This window comes from Saccostrea cucullata, unplaced genomic scaffold, assembly GCF_032062105.1.
Source record: "Saccostrea cucullata isolate Sc308-1 unplaced genomic scaffold, CSIRO_AGI_Scuc_v1 ctg7, whole genome shotgun sequence".
In the NCBI taxonomy this organism is placed as follows: Eukaryota; Metazoa; Mollusca; class Bivalvia; order Ostreida; family Ostreidae; genus Saccostrea; species Saccostrea cuccullata.
In genome coordinates this window covers 17,223-34,227 of record NW_026935080.1, presented here as the reverse complement: position 1 = coordinate 34,227, position 17,005 = coordinate 17,223, and the positions used below count along the sequence as shown (strand labels likewise).

Genomic DNA, 17,005 nt, shown 5'->3' with positions numbered 1-17,005 from the left:
GTGTTGTAAGAAAGGAGAGACGGTTAGCACTCCCCTAGATAAGGACGGAAGGGACCTTTATGGTCTATACAACACATGTAAGGCACTTGTCTTCCTACTTCGAAGGCAACCTTATTTTTTTCACCCTTTTACATGAATGATAATCCAAAATTTTGTGATCGTTTTAGATTATTATTTTTTTTTCAAATATACCAAAACTCTGTGCCAATTCTTCATTATTTCACGTGAATTTCAATAGAAAGATCAATATTAAAATTTTTGGGAAAATAAGCATGGCAAATAAATGATTAGCCCTTAAAATTATTTGTGTCATCTTTTTTTTCGTGATTTGTCGGTTTTAAATCAATCTGCGATGATTATTTTTTGCAATAAATGAAATATTCTCAATCAATATAAAATGAAATAAATGGTTAACATCAATAAATATTCACAAATTAGAGTAGGTCACAAAACATGCAGATATTTCTTGCACCCGAATAGAAGTTGTTTTACAGTACATGTACTAATCTGTCCCTTGCAACATGAACATTTATACATGTCTGCATAATCAAGAATTATAGTACAAGCAGAAACCTTTGTTCCCACTTACTGCAGTACAGTGTTCAATAAAACATGGGTATCTGTGTTAGTGTGTATAAAACTTCAGCATAGATACCAGTAGTTCCTTAGTTTAAAGCTGCTTATTTCATTTTATTAATAAAAAAAAATTCAATGCAATTTTACACAAACAAAAGTAAACTCAATGTATTTCCACATGATTTATTTCATTGCTTTAATTATCAATTCTTAAAATGATACTTTCTTTTAAAATGAGGATAACCTGCTACAGAAAATAAAATGATCAGAAAATTAAAACTCTCATACAATAAATTAGATTTCTCCTCTTTCATCCAACAAAGTAAGAATGCTTTCCAACAGCAGTGCATAAAGCCAATTTACATTAGCAATAGAAAACAACTCCACTGACTCATACAAATCATAGAATTTTTGATTGAATTTGCATTAACTATCAAAAATGGAGTTCTCTGAAGTAAACATTGCTAAAAAGGTAAAATACAATTTTCACAGTAGTGCTCTTTTAACTAAATACTGTATGTACATTGTGCTTGGTGCACGTTTAGGTATTTTCTGTCAACCATTATACAGAATAATTATTACAAAAAGCATTGTGTGGATTGATATGCTAAGTAATGATTATGACCCAATTTTCTGATTTGAAATATTATTACGTGTCTCTCAAAAATGTATAGAATCATTACTTGAACTATTTGAGATTTATAGTTGTATCAATAGCAAAACAATTCCAAGAACAGCTTTTACCTTGATCAACAAAATGAAAATTTGAAGGGGAAAAAAAAGAGAAATGTATACCAAGAAAATTATCTCTGACAAAATTTATAACAATTAGACCATGATTAAGGTATTTACAAAAGCAGGAAAAAATATCCTGATAGAATTTTTCTTTATACAAATGTCATACTATGCAGTAATGATTATGATGAAGCTGCTGTACAAAAATAAAAGGCCCAGCAGGTACTGGTGCCCACCCAGAAATAAAATAACAATAAAACATAGTACTGATGATTGGGGGGGGGGTTAATTGCTAAGGGATGCAGAAAAAATAAAAGTAAGGGGAAAACAAATCAATATAAACTACAGAATCTCTAAATATCTTAAGAAACCTTCACTATTTCTGCTCATACAAATGTATGTATCAATGTGGCCAATCTACTTTGTACACTTTCAACAAAGTTGTGCTATAAATAACACCAATTACATGAACACAATACAACTGGCCAATCATGCATTATCCTTCAAACAATTTGTCAAACATTAAACAAAAAATTTATGAAAAAAGGTGTCTAGTTTTCTTGGTAATTGTCCCTATTTGGCACAGCCAAAAGATCTACTACACAAACTGTTTGGACATTCAACAAAATATAGAAAGAATAGATTTTTTTTAAATTGCTATACTGGCAGTGGGCATCTTTCAGGAGGTCACACATAAAAATTGACCATTTCAAAATCAGGATATTATTGCATTTGTTCTTGAAAAAAAAAAGAGTAACTCAAGGAATTTTTAATGCATTAGGTTCTCATATTAGAAAAAACAACAGTTAAAGTATTCATTACGAACAAGAGCATTAAATTACAATACATTTCAGAAAGACAATCAAAATGTGTGTCATTTATGAATTTTGTACAAAATGTATTCCCAAGTCAGAATGTAACATGAATACAGAAAAAATTCCTAAATCAGCGATCATTCCTCTTCCAAAAAAAAAATCAAGGCCTGGCTTTCCATCAAATTAGATCTGTATAATGTGCATATCAAATCATTCTTACATGTATAATTTTGAACAGCAGCAAATTATCACAGCAAGCCTACAATCAAACCACTGCTCTTGATATGAAATGACTTCAAGATGAACACCTACCCAATGCAATTCAAAACAATTTCTACAGCCATATTATGGCAAATTATAGAAGTAAAGATCTAAAATTGTGGTACATGTGAATACAAGGTTAACTCAATAAAGTCATATTTATGACATTATTCCACTATACTGTGACAGTGGGACTGCATACTAACAAATTCTAGAATATACAGCAACAAAATAATCCAAGACACATATTAAAGGTTATTATAAAATCATTTTTGTGTCCGTGAATTCTCTGAAAAAGACAAGAAAATATCATCCTTAATATCGGTGTACAGTGCCACTTTAGTATACACTGTCTGGTTGCCATTTTATATTAGATGGAAATCATGGAATTAAATGGAAACAAAATTCAAACAGTTAATATTTCACTTTTTTTTAAATAATGGAAACTCATCTTCAACTACTCTTAAGAATGGACAAATTTACCCTTCAATTAATCACTAGGGAAAAAATGCGAAATATTTTAAAAGAGTAGAATTTTGTTAAATCATAATTCATAGAGAAAATCTTAATTACATGTGTAATTCCAATTCAGCTTCAATGGCTTCAATGCTTTATACATGTACAAATCTATTATACGCAGATATTAATCAACAGTAAGAGTGCTATTTAGAATGTTCTTAATACTATACACATCAAGATTACTGCGGCAAAGTTCTCTTTTTGCTTTCAATACAAATGTATGTGTAATTACAATGGTCACAAAAGTTCTTGGTAATGTACTTGATACAAAGATTTGTATTGCAATTTGGTCAGTGAACAAAAAAGGCCTCTATAAATTTACAATCCTTGGTAACTAACTATAAACATGCTTATAACAAAACCAACAATAAGAAAATTTGGTAATTTTATAAACTTTACAATTCTAAATACATGTACCTAATCAAGCATCTTATCACGCATTTTAACAATACAGGTGTATCATTATAACAAGAACAACACTATAAAAATTTGGTACATTTTAGCTATGCATCAATGACCAAGCTTGAGAAACAGATTCCTGACTTCACAAGCCATTCACTTCAATAAATATACATTGTAAGTCCAGAGCAGTTTTCAATAAACCTGCAATTAAAAAAAAACCATTAAAGTAAGAAAATTATTTATTAAATCCTAATTTTTTCCTAAAAAAGGCCCCTAGTCAATTCATCCTTAGATGAGGGGGTCGGTTCTGGCTCCCGGGGTAGGCGGCCTGCTTGTAGGTGGTGTTCTTGGTGGCGATTGCGGGGGAGGTGGATCTTTTGGGGATGGTCGTGGTCGTTGTGTCCATGACCTCTACATCCTCCATTCCATTGACCTGCCCTGCTACTCGGAACCCCTCTACTAGATTTATTTGATGGGGACTGAAAAGTATAATAAGAAAGTCTTGAAATCTTAAATAACCCAAAGTTGACAAATGTAGCACAAGGCAACAAAAATGAATTTAACAGTCCTGTGATAACAAGATTTTGTTTATGATGTAATTTACTAATATTAGAGTTAGCTGTATTTCAGTTCTACCTAAACATTAATAAAACTGTTTCCTAATATCTATGTAGCAAACAAAATCATAAAATACTGACAATATATAAAATTTGACTGTGTATTCTATTCAGTACTTTCTGTGGAGAGCAGCTAAATGTCTCGTGTAAACATATTTTTGTTAAGAACATCAAGAAAGTGCTGAATGAAATCTACACTAACTTTTTGAAAAATAAATTTCTGCAAAATATCATACATGCCAAATAACAGTAATATCCAGCTACAACTTTTACTCAAGAGTTTTCCTTTTATCCTGTACCCATATATCTAACTCAACATTATCAACTAATTATCCCTAAGCTTAATTGTCTCGGTAAGAAACAAAATACCTCATGGAAGCCTTAAAACTTGTTCCCACTTTACGAGGAGATCGGGGCTCTTTCTCAGAAATCCATGGCTTGTTCAGCTCTTCTAGAACTGATGGAGCTACATATGTAAAACCCTGAAAAATTTAAGTAGTACATGTATTGTTTATCAAGTTTTATTCAGTGATATAGGAAGGCAGATAGGCGAAAGCTACCCCAAGCATCACAGATACACAGATGTACAGATGAAATTTTTTTTTACTAGATATGCCCCTTAAAAAGCAGTGGGGGAAATAATAAAAGTCAATTGCCTTTTAGACATCTTACAGTGGACACTGTACATGTAAATGTTGAAGGTAAGAGTGACACACTTACTAGGAATACTTGATTGGCACTTTCACTGAGCACAGAATCATCGGGAGAATCCACAGGGGTCTGTCGGGTAAACTTGGTGTCAAACTGACTGACATCCTCCTCACTGGTCTATTTATAGAGAAAATAACCATCAAACACTTGTACATAAACACAGTTTTCATTGTGAGCTGTATCAATCTGAAAGCATTCAACACAATCTTATTTCAATCACACATATAATTTATATCCTCATAAGTAACCAGATCCACTCACCACACAAGGTTTAAATGGAGGCTCCACTTTGTGCTGGTGAAGATCATTCCAATCTATGTGTCGGAAGAAGGCATGTTGCTGAAATATAAAATAATTATTACAGAAGTATTTCAGATAATGCAGAATTCATATTGTAAAATTTCAGATGAACCAGTGCTATTTGTTATTTCTGATGCAACTGCTTGTTTGGTTTACAAGTTTATAAAACATTGGAGCTTGTTAACACTTTCATTCTGAGTTCATTGTATCCAGATAGAGTAAATAATTTTTGTTTTTTACACAAATCTATCATTTACATGTATGTTTAGTGGTCAACATACCTTGATTGGCTTGGAATCATCAACACCTCCCCCTAACCTCTCCTGCGGACTTTTCTTTAGCAACTGAAAAAAGTTTCAAAATAAAATGTAAAATTGTAGCAAATAATAGAATTTAAAGAGCATTCCTCTGGAGAAAATTTAATATAAAGCTTATGTATTTGATCTGCACACACCCTTTTAATGAGACCTCTGGCTTCATTCGTGAGATAAGGAGGGAGACTTAGCTTGGCTTTCAAGATCTGTAAAACGATATATATATAAAAATAATTAAATACTGCTAATCAGAAACCCATTTACCAGTAAAATTCAATTGCAAGTATTCATTCTTGATTATGGAAAGTTCAAGAACAAATTTATATTTACAATGTACATGTATTTCTTATTACTGAGTAAGTTTCAATATCAGATATTGCAGCAATACAACTAACCTTATCAATGGTTTTCTTTCTATTCTCAGCAGTGAATGGGGGCTAAAAAAAAGAAGAGAACTTTACTTTGAAAAGCTGCACACATAGACAACATGTAATCAGAAAGACAATATAAAACATAAAATGGCAAAAAAAAAAAATCAATCGGCAAACTTACAGCTCCCGTCAACATGTCGTACATGAGTGCACCCAGACTCCACCAATCCACCGCCTTACCGTGACCACTCCTTGTTAGGATCTCAGGGGCCCTAGAAAGGGACAAAATACACATCAGATTGAGGAGTTTTAGTGAATGAACATAAAGAACTTTTTAAATCCAATACATTTTGTAAACATAGGTAATCAGAGATTACAGAGCTCACCTCAACGAATGTTGTCTTTAAGTAAGGCAAAGTCACACAATTAACCAACAAAAAGTGTACATTCCAAAAATGAAAATATTTAAGCAATTTTGATCTGATACTTTGAATAGACCTACATAAAAAATTTAAACTAGTTCTTCTTCATGAAAATGTAATCAAAATCCAGAATCTGAAGCAAATTTGAAAGTTTTCAGCTCTTGATGCAACGTTTGTGCAAGTTTGGTTTATACAATGTTATGTAAGCCTTATAGTTTTTTGGTATTAGACTTGCACCCATAACTTTTACCTGGTCTATTATCTGAAAAATGCATGTCGAAAGCATCCGAAGCAAGTCCATTAGTTTGCATCCTAAGATTTATAGTCCATGCAAGTTTGCTCATTATAGGGCTCATAGTTAATTGGAAATGAAACATGCATCAAAAACTAACATTTTTACTCATCCACAAAAAGTAGGTCAGATTCAGCATCTGAAGCAAGCCTGGTAGTATGCATCCTTATATGCATTATCCATGCAAGTTTGGTCATTAAAGAATCATAGATACTTGGAAATGAATCATGCATTAACTTTAACCTATTCACTCAACCAGAAAATGTAGGTCAGATTCAGCAACCGAAGCAAGCCTGGTAGTATGCATCCTTAGATGTATCATCCATGCAAGTTTGGTCAATATAGGGCTTATAGTTACTTGGAAATGAAACATGCACCAAAAACTTTAACCTGTTCACTCAACCGGAAAATGTAGGTCAGATTCAGCATCCGAAGCAAGCCCGATAGTATGCATCCTTAGATGTATCATCCATGCAAGTTTGGTCAACACAGGTCTTATAGTTACTTGGAAATGAAACATGCACCAAAAACTTTAACCTGTTCACTCAACCGGAAAAGTAGGTCAGATTCAGCATCCGAAGCAAGCCCAATAGTATGCATCCTTAGATGTATCATCCATGCAAGTTTGGTCAACATAGGTCTTATAGTTACTTGGAAATGAAACCTGCACCAAAAACTTTAACCTGTTCACTCAACCAGAAAAGTAGGTCAGATTCAGCATCCGAAGCAAGCCCAATAGTATGCATCCTTAGATGTATCATCCATGCAAGTTTGGTCAACATAGGTCCTATAGTTACTTGGAAATGAAACCTGCACCAAAAACTTTAACCTGTTCACTCAACCGGAAAATGTAGGTCAGATTCAGCATCCGAAGCAAGCCCGATAGTATGCATCCTTAGATGTATCATCCATGCAAGTTTGGTCAACATAGGGCTTATAGTTACTTGGAAATGAAACCTACACCAAAAACTGCACCAAAAATGTTAACCTGCTCCAAAAACATTAACCTGGTCATTCCTTTGCTGAAATTGCAGCATCTGAAACTTTGAATGGTGCAATGAAACACACTAGAACCATCCTCCATGCATGTCTAATCCATATAGGACATAGAAGTAGTTAAAAAGAAAACTGCTCCAAAAAACTTAACCTGGGACGCCAACGCCGACGCCGAGGGTATTACATAAGCTCCCCCAACTTCGTTGAGGTGAGCTAAAAATCACTTTATGCTATGTGGTAATTTAATAAAATTCATTTTTAGCATATACTAAAAATTTCTTTACATTTCTGACTCAGTTTTGTGGACTTGTGAAATAGCACCGATATAAATTTAAGTCTTACTTCTAAAAATTTCTATGAAGTTGCATATCTACCACACATTTTGAAACGTTTAGTGTACTATTTAGAGTAGCTGACAAATCTTAAACCAGTTTTAAGCCTATGTCTCACTGGGGAACCGAGTTCAAAAATCTAGGTTCTGTGAATCTAAGCCTTTTGTAATGTTTGCATTGAATATAGTCTCCCCTTATATGTTACAGTTGTTTAAAAGCAGACCGAATTTTTTTTTTTTTTTAAATTTGATTAATATTTGTGTTCAGTGAGTTGTAACATCTTTTAATGTATACTGTCTAATTCAGTCTATATTCATTGTTCTGACTTCTGTTTGGAACTATTATCCTGAAATCATTGAAATGCTACTTAGCACAGATATAGTTTATATGAAATGTTTCTGTTAAAACTGATTTTATTTTCAACATAAAATACAAGGGAGTTTTGATTTAGATTTGCTTGCATTTGATTTAAACTCAGATTTACATTTAAGAAAGGTGTAAATTCAGTAAATAAACTCAAAATAAATTTTTTACTTACATGTATTCTATTGTTCCACAGAAGGTATGGGTTAACCCTCCCTCATTTATCGACTCCTTACATAAGCCAAAATCTGTCAGCTTTACATGTCCTGATTAAAATAAATATTATCAGCTACAATTTATATCTAATCTCTAATACAATCATTTTTTCTCAATTTCAACATGTACACGTTAATGAACTGTGAAAAATATTATAAAAAATTTCATTTTGCATAGAAATTATTCTTTTTTTTTTTTTTCAATACAAGTCAACGGATGTTTAAAACAATGATTTTACCTGTATTGTCCAGAAGGATGTTTTCGGGTTTCAGATCTCGGTATATAATGCCTTGAGAATGTAAGTGCTCTATTGCTAGTGTGATTTCTGCTAAGTAGAAACTGAAAGAGAATATAAATTTTCTTAAACAATAAAATATATTTTGTGAGATTTTTTTTCAGTAATAAGGTATTGAATATGTCATGACAGTAGGTTTGTCATCTGGTTACATTTATCAACAATGCATTTTTACCAGAAAGAAAAGACTTCTAATAACCATTAAAACTGCATATAATAGTTGACAGCTTGCATCTTAGTGAAATTAATCTTTCGTTATAAAAGACTTCTAGATTTCTCTTTTTCTCTGTGAAAGTGAAACCCTTCCCAGACATATGACTGAGCAGATGGACAGACTACAGGCAAGGTAGGCTCATATGTCTGCCAGGCTACACAATGAACATATACTGTATACAGGGTTATTTTCGCCCCGCTTTATTTTCGCTCTTTCAATCAGGCAAACAATTTTGCCCCGTCCCACACTTTTGTTTTTTGAATTCGCCCCGTTTGAAATTTGCCCATCCAAAGTAAGGGTGAAAGGTGTGAAAATAAAATGGGGGGCGAAAATTTTCCTGTATACAGTTTTTGCCTTTTTTCTTACCAGGCTGTGTCCTCCATGAAGATGCCCTCCCTCTCCAGCTGCATGAACAGCTCCCCTCCCGGCAGGTACTCCAGGATCAGGTACAACTTACCCCCCGTTTGGAATGCATAGATCAGGTCCACAATAAAGGGATGCTTCAATATAGAGAAATTATCATTTTATATGCTGTGAATAAGAAAGTAATAAGTAGCACATAATACTGTAAATCGTTTTAATTCCACGATGTTAAAATGTCACGATTTCTCAAAAAGTACCAATCGCGATGGTTTTAATTTCACAATGCAAGAAGTTAATTCAAAATTTTTTAATAAGCATTTAAACGTTTCTAAAAACTAAAAATGACATTCAAGATGGGTTTAATATCACGGAAAAATGATAAATCGCGAACATAGCGAAATTAAAATCATCGTGATTATTTGCTAATCTACAGTATATCGTTCAAAAAAATCTACTGAATTGTGTTTTGATTCTTTATCTATTTGAATTTAACACAAATTTCTTAAATTTGAACAAGGAATTTCTCTAGTTTCTTTCCATCTCCTTTGTTTCAATTTTTGTAGAGAATTTTGGCATTTTATATGCAAGTACTTGATGTGATACCGTATAGCGGGTTTTCTTGGCGAGTGTAAAATTTGGAGTTTTGCCTGCTCAAAGGTATACTAATAATTTTGGCGTAATTTATTTTAGCGGACTCAGGCTTTCGGCTCCTTGCAGATGGGCACTTAGAAGAGTACTGACTATTTTAGAGATTAAAATTTTAGCGAACTATTATCAAAATGCCAAAATAAGCCAAAATTAGCACCCCGCTAAAATAACCTGCTGTACGGTACAATCATTGGTATAACAAGATAAATATATGGTAATAAGGTACCTTTACACATTCCAGAATATTGCGTTCTGCTTTTGTGTGAGCAGTATCTTTGGCATTTCTGGCAATTGTGGCCTACAAAAATAATACATGTATTTTAGTACAGTTATCAATTTAGCAAAAAATGGCCATTCCTCTTCAGTATAGTTGTATTATTATTACAGCAAAACTCGATTATAACGAAGTCACAGGGACCTCAGAAATTACTTCACTATATCCATAATCCTTTATAACCGTATAAGAAATTCCTTAATTTTATATAGCTGGGGATCCAAGATGACTTCGCTATATCCGTAAATTCGCAATATCCGTGTTCGTACTAAACGAGTTTTGCTGTATATCCCCACGTTTGATTTTTATGAACTTGAAGCATAAAACTATCCTATATTTTTTTTTTCATATGCACTTTACAGTTTTGATATAAGACCAACTGAGGGTATTTTTAACAAAACTTTAGATGCATAAACTGTCAATAGTATACTTTATATTTGTAAAGCTGACCCAAATATAGGACCAAATGAGGCTATTTTGGGAAACCACAGGAACTTTCTTCTCTGAAAATTTCCATCCATTTGTTTCAATGATATAATGTATTTTAAGTACTCTTTATCTATGCATATTTTTTTACTATCTAGTCCTTGACATTCTTACCTTTTTCAACACTTTCATGGCAAATATCTTGCCATTATCAGCCCCTGAGATCTTTCGTACTTGGAACACCTGACAAAACAGATTAAAATGGGTCAGATCAAGTAGATTTCAATCTGTTATAAAATGTATTTTCATCTCTATTAATTTTTCGCTACATAAATTGGAATCTTTTCCTAGAAATAGCTGTGAATGAACTGCTCTACTTTTTACCATGCATAAGTCAAGTATGTTAATCAATGCTTTGAAAGCAGATTCCTTTTTTCTGTCATCCTCTATCTTCAACTTGTTATTAATATAATAAAACAGTTTAAAAGTGACCCATGGGCCACAATGCACACCTTAGCACTTTGGCTGGAGAAAAGAAATCAACTCAGTTTTGTAAAATTTTTAAATGTAAGTGGTCCTACCCTACCCATGGGGTACAGGGGAAGGGGTCATGATCTGAACAAACTTGAATCGACACTGACTGGAAATAATTCCACATAAATATTACTATTCATGACTTTAAAAGATTTTATACATTATTCTCTTTAAATTCCTATCTAAAAGTCTAATGTTCTGTTCTTGCCTAGCCCTTTTTCAATTAGCGTCACCTCAGAAAATAGTCATGGTGTCAGGGAATGTGAATCTTGCTAACTCACTCAATAATATCCTCAAAACATTTTCATTTTGGTGCATTTATTTGCTTATTCATATCTTTTTTCCCAATATACTGTAATTTTGTTTCTTTTGTTTCTGTATAACTTTAATCACAGAATTTTTTTACCATTTCAGAATAATAACCATGTTTTTTCCTGAGATATTTTATCTTTTTTTATTAAATGTATGTATCTTATAATCTGAAGGATTGTTCATAATGAACAGCCATAATTTTCCTCCTACCTACATGTTCGTCAGCAGCAAGAATGGCTTAAAGCCAAAAGTGAAAAAAAATCAATAGGCCACTCACCTCTCAGTTATAAACAATAAACATGCTCAGATTGGAGGCCATCAACCCCTCCATATAATGTATCATTTACATCTTAATCCAATTATTCTAGCATAAGTAAATTAATTTCATTCACAGATTGCAGTTTTGCTTCTAGTCAAATCATTTATTAACTTTGTTAAATCATAGCTGCTTTCTTTGCTGCTTATATTGTCTTTCTGTAACAGACTTTAATCCTGCAGCTCTCGTTCTGACACTCATACCTTTCCATAACCTCCTTTGCCTAGAACTTTGAGAAGCTCGAAGTCTTGGGGTCCCACTTTTAACTGCCCTGGGTTTACTGTATTTTCTGTGATTTCCACTGTTTCCATCCCATCTTCACACCTAGAATAGAAATATTCCTTGATAAGTATGCTCTTTCCAAGAACTGCACTTTCATATTGTTTCATTTAGAAATATGGTAGTAAATTTTGCATTCCAATATAATTTAATTTATAAGATAAAATTTGTAATATATTACGTATTATTATTTCTTTTAAAAATAAGTTTATAAACAGCTATGCTATATATACACCTTAACAATAACACTTACTATAGCCAAAGCTTTACACATGTACCTCTCATTTAATATTTAATTCTCCCTTCAAATTAAATCTTGTTATATAAATTATGAAATCTATAGCAATTTTACAGAATTCAGATTTGAAGGTTTATGAAGGTATGACTTTATGCCCTTTTCTGCATGATACTGCACGAAGTTTGTAATACATGTATATAGCACTTCATGAAATATATACATGTATGAATACCGTATATTTGGCTGAAAAATATCAAATCATATACTTTTAAATGTAAAAAAAAAATTGAGGTTCATAAACCCTCTGCTCACTCATATGAAAATTTTCTTTAACTTTTCCAAAGGAAATTATATACTGAATAAAATACAAACAATTAATAAAAGCATGGATTGCGTGGCAAAATTTTACAAAAAAGGCACTTAAACTTGACAAATTTATAAAGGAATACTAGACATTTGTGTCATTATGAGTTATCTCTCTTATCAGAGTATCAATGTACCTTATAAGTACATTTTATCTTAAATCAATGTTCCAGCTGTTGAATATTGATTTTTAGTTCAATTAAATACACAGAGATTGATACATAAAGTTTATGTGGAAAAATGTCACTGAATTTTAAGTGCCATCTGCCATTCTGACTTTAATGTTTAATTCCATTCAGGTTGTAAACTTGTATTCACTTCAAGGAAACTTTAAAGTGAAATCAATCAAGTCAATATTATGTTTTGAATGGATAATTTTGATTCCCCAACATTTTAATTTTCCCATCATTTATAATTTCTGCAGTTGATACTAAGTGATATAACCCACATAAAGCCTTCCAGAGTACAGTATATTTATATAATTCCCTCTTCCTGTGTTTTGAGGAGTACTGTCACATGCTTCCTATCAACATCCAGATTTTCAAGAGACCAAAGTGATTTCTGTTTTGCATACCATTTTACCACATACAAATGATACATATTTTCTTAATACTACTTCCAAAAAAATCTAAAGTTTAGTATTAATTTACATTTTTTAAGTCTAAGACTACATATTCCACATTTTACAGTGGATGTTCTGTTAAAAAAAATTACTATACATGTATTTCATTGACTGATTTTTTTCTTTAAATGTCTTAGAAAATGAGTTTCTTAACTAGTGTATTTCCATAATTTTTGGAAGATAGGTCAATACTTTTTTTCTCAGAGCCTTAGGGCCACCCTATTTAAAGGATCAACCTTTCTAAGGCTCAAGTTTACGATAAAAAAAATGAAACAATATCCGTAAAATTTGGGTAAATTTTAAAACAAAATTAAAACGGTGGTAATTAAATTTTTTACCATTTTTAATCCTAATAATCTAATATTGGCAACATGCTATAAAATTCTTGTGTTTCTATTATTAAGGCTTTGAGATGATGACTTACATGACATTCTGACCACGCCCCGATACCTGTAAAGAAAAAAAAGTTCTGATTAGCTAAAAGTACACTGGGCAATTAACATGAATTACTGGAATAATTATAATTACAAGTGTACATTCCACAGTACATTGAATGAATGCTAATGAGTTACATCATTCTGGAATGGGTTTTTGTAGAATGTACAACTTACAATGGGGGGAAAAAAAGAAGTTAATGATTACTAAATTTATGAGCTCAAGTTCATTCTTCTATGCATTTAATCCATTTATCAATAATAATATGCAGTTAAATGAATTAACGTTAACTTATGGATAAACCAATAATGTATCTAGAGTAGATTGTTGTAAGTAATTTAAGGCATCTTAAATTACATTCTCTGTCATTCTCTAGTCAGTCTTATATAATTAGTATTTGGCAATATTTTCAAATAAGTCAAAAAATTAACAACAATCCGATTTCCTGTATTTCAACATTACAATCTCCAATGCAGAATTGTTGCGTTTTCTTTCTTTCTCAGAGCACTTGTTGAAAGAGCTCTTTTTTAGACAGTTGAAGCAAAGTACATGTACATGAAATGTTTTTCCAAGGCTCTATGACAGAAAAAGTTTTACTTTTAGTTCAAAATATATGGAGTAAAAAAAACCCTCTACTTAAATAAGTCAAAGAAAATACTTAATTTTCACAAATGCACCATCCTGCACCAATTGTCATGATTTAGCTAGTCAATGACAGAGGTTTATGTATGAACTGATGGTTCAAAACTGAGTCTGACACCAAACTACAGCATAGTTGTGAAAGTTGGCTGTTTAAATAAGAAGTATAATCCTGATATCCAGGATTTTTCTTATTTTTTTGGTCCTGGATCATCCTTCTCTTGAATATTTATTTAAAGAACATCAGATCAGCCTAAACTGTGCATTACACAGAGAGTACACTAAACCTTTACTGATCAGGGCCAAAATCACATTGATAACAGGTGCCCGTTATAATGTTGACTGCACAAATTCCCTATACACTGTATTAACTAAAATTATGAAAATTTGTGGCATGTGAAACTCTCAATGTATATATATATATATATGTAAACAATAAACTTATATACAAATCAAATCAATGAACAATAAATCAACACTGTCCCAGATTAATACAGATTGTATGCATTGTCACCGAATCTCAAGGACTTCCTCTGAACATATGACCTGACCTTACTGATAAAACTCATGGATCTAGAATTCACACGAAAGCCTCTTTAAAATATGTCAGGTTTATTGCCGTAAATATTTTTGTTTACATTCTTCCATGGAACTTTATTTCAATAATATTCAGACAGAAATACATTGTTAATTAAACTGAGGAAAGAAGACGTATGAGATAGAAACTGTATATTATATTTCTCTAGGTGACTTTGTTTATTTTCATTTATTTAAGGGAGATAAAATTTTTAGCAGTCTGAAACTCAGAAACAAACCATATCAGTATAAGTACTATTATTATAATACAATTATACATGTGTGTATATATATCTCCCATGCAAGTAATATACATGTAATTTCATTATCAATAATTTATATTTGTACTTACTTCGGGTTCATCATAAGGTCAATTCATGAAAAGCAATTAAATAGGTAAAATCCAATTCTCAAAGAATTTACAAGCGTGATGCACAAATATTGAAACAACCTTCAAAATCATATCTTCCTTTCCCCTCAGAATCAGACATGTTTAATAGTTCCATGATACTCATAAGGTACCCATAGCAATGTCAATCTCATCACTGAAAACCTGTGTGCCTCTGGACTCCCAAAGCACACTGCTTCCTCTTGCCAGCTAGAATCTCTTTGGCAACTGTGAAACAGAAAACCTAGTCTAGCGGTATATGAACACTCATTGGAAGTCCTTGAACAATAGAACCAGCTAAACATTTACTTTTCTGACCTTACATGACAGGTTTGATTGACCTTTGGCTGCAAATCAGTAACTATACATTTATTTCTGCTGAATTTTCTATACACTTCTCATATAAGCACTTATCCTAATTTTCTATAACAGATGTAAGGTCACTACCACATGCCATAAGAAGTAATTACAAATACACCCATGTAGTAATTATTCTGTCTCTGATAAGTAAATGTAACCATGGTAAAAGTTGATAATATCCAACATCTGCCATCTTAGTTGACAAGTTGCTTCTGTATCAGTTCATCTTGCTTTGAATTAGTCAGAGCCTAGCTTTCATCATAATTATGTCTTCTCAATAAGCCACAATGTAGCAGTTTATGATTTGAGCTGGCCATTTCTTATGAGTTCAGACTTTATGAGCTAGTTAGCATTTTTTGTAAGAAGTCAAAAGTTTCAAGCAACAAAGTGGTTTGGGTCCAAAATGTTGGCCTAAGTAGCTCATTCAGTAGAGCACCTGACTAGCGATGGAGAGCCAGAGGTCTTGGGTTCGATTCTTCCTTCAGCAACTTTCTACTTAAGTTTCCAGTCACAATGTCTTTGAATTAAAATATTTTATCATGGTACAATATGTTAATTTGTCAAGGATAGCATTAGAATGATAACTTTCAATGTTAAGAGTACAAGTTGACTGTATATATCTTTTATACACTTAACTTGGATTGAATAATCCTGGCATGGTAACATGGTCAAACATCAATGCTGATGTCATGGTTTTAAAAGTCTGAGAATTCGTGGTGTGACTCAACATTGACTAACAAAAAATTAAGCATGGTCCGATACAGAGAAGCCTGAATTGACTTGGTAGTACTGTACGTCAATCTAACATAAATATTATAGTAGGCAATTCGATTTAAAAGTCTACTCTAGAGGGTGTACTTGACTGTAATAAACAGCTGTTTGGGGTTAATAGGTACACCATGGCATACCTCACTTCTCTTGTTTTACATTGTATCTTTGAATCAATACACTAAATTATGTATAGTGTAATAGTATGTGTTAGATATATTCATTGTACACTAGTTTAGTCAAAAATTGTCAATCAAAAAGATATATATGGGCTTAGCAAGATCAATAAATGTTTTAAAAATAATGCTTGGTCATCAACAATGCTTAAAGCATAATATGAAACTTCAATCTTCCATAAATTTTACAACTTCATGCTATTAGGTGTGTAATTCCTTGTAGTCAACTGTAATTTCAATCAAAAGATCAACGGTGACTTGCGAAGACAATGTGAAACTGTTACGAACGATGATGAAATATGGAAAACACCGGTAACAACATACCTCAAGTTCTGGCTCAAAAAATTCGTCATCGGAAATATCCTCGTCCCCCTCTGGGGTATCATGTAATTCTAAGTCAAAAACTCCAGCCATATCACTACATTTGACGGCTTCGATGATAGTATTTTATGTTAAAAATGTCCAAAATTTACGTAGCATAGGGAACCTGCTAAGATGTCGAAGAAAAACCGAGGGATTCCTTGTGACGTCAAAAAT

The 17,005-nt window shown here is 32.3% G+C and overlaps 1 protein-coding gene and 1 non-coding gene across 2 annotated transcripts; one reads left to right on the top strand and one right to left on the bottom strand.

Moving 5' to 3' along the window:
* LOC134241844 (U6atac minor spliceosomal RNA) lies at positions 1 to 121 on the top strand. Its single transcript, XR_009986735.1, has one exon. It is a non-coding gene; the product is annotated as a U6atac minor spliceosomal RNA (small nuclear RNA).
* Positions 122 to 743: 622 nt separating this feature from the next.
* Positions 744 to 17,002, bottom strand: LOC134241803 (ribosomal protein S6 kinase beta-1-like). The gene is made up of 16 exons (XM_062723822.1): positions 16,793 to 17,002; positions 13,551 to 13,576; positions 11,828 to 11,948; positions 10,637 to 10,705; positions 9,989 to 10,060; positions 9,118 to 9,251; positions 8,481 to 8,581; positions 8,202 to 8,292; positions 5,803 to 5,893; positions 5,646 to 5,687; positions 5,391 to 5,456; positions 5,218 to 5,280; positions 4,898 to 4,975; positions 4,646 to 4,753; positions 4,295 to 4,407; positions 744 to 3,787 (listed from the first exon to the last, which is right to left on the bottom strand). Exons 1-16 carry the CDS (start codon positions 16,880 to 16,882, stop codon positions 3,586 to 3,588), a joined length of 1,467 nt encoding a protein of 488 aa, XP_062579806.1. The 5' UTR covers positions 16,883 to 17,002; the 3' UTR covers positions 744 to 3,585.
* Positions 17,003 to 17,005: the final 3 nt, after the last annotated feature.

Bases quoted from the DNA above. Each gene is read 5' to 3' on its own strand.
- LOC134241803 (XM_062723822.1), bottom strand. From the start codon at position 16,882: ATGGCTGGAGTTTTTGACTTAGAATTACATGATACCCCAGAGGGGGAC. The intron at 8,582-9,117 runs GTAAGAAAAAAG...ATTCTCTTTCAG, and splicing joins TTCATGGAGGACACAGCCTG to TTTCTACTTAGCAGAAATCA. The intron at 4,408-4,645 runs GTAAGTGTGTCA...TAAATTTTTCAG, and splicing joins GTGCCAATCAAGTATTCCTA to GGTTTTACATATGTAGCTCC.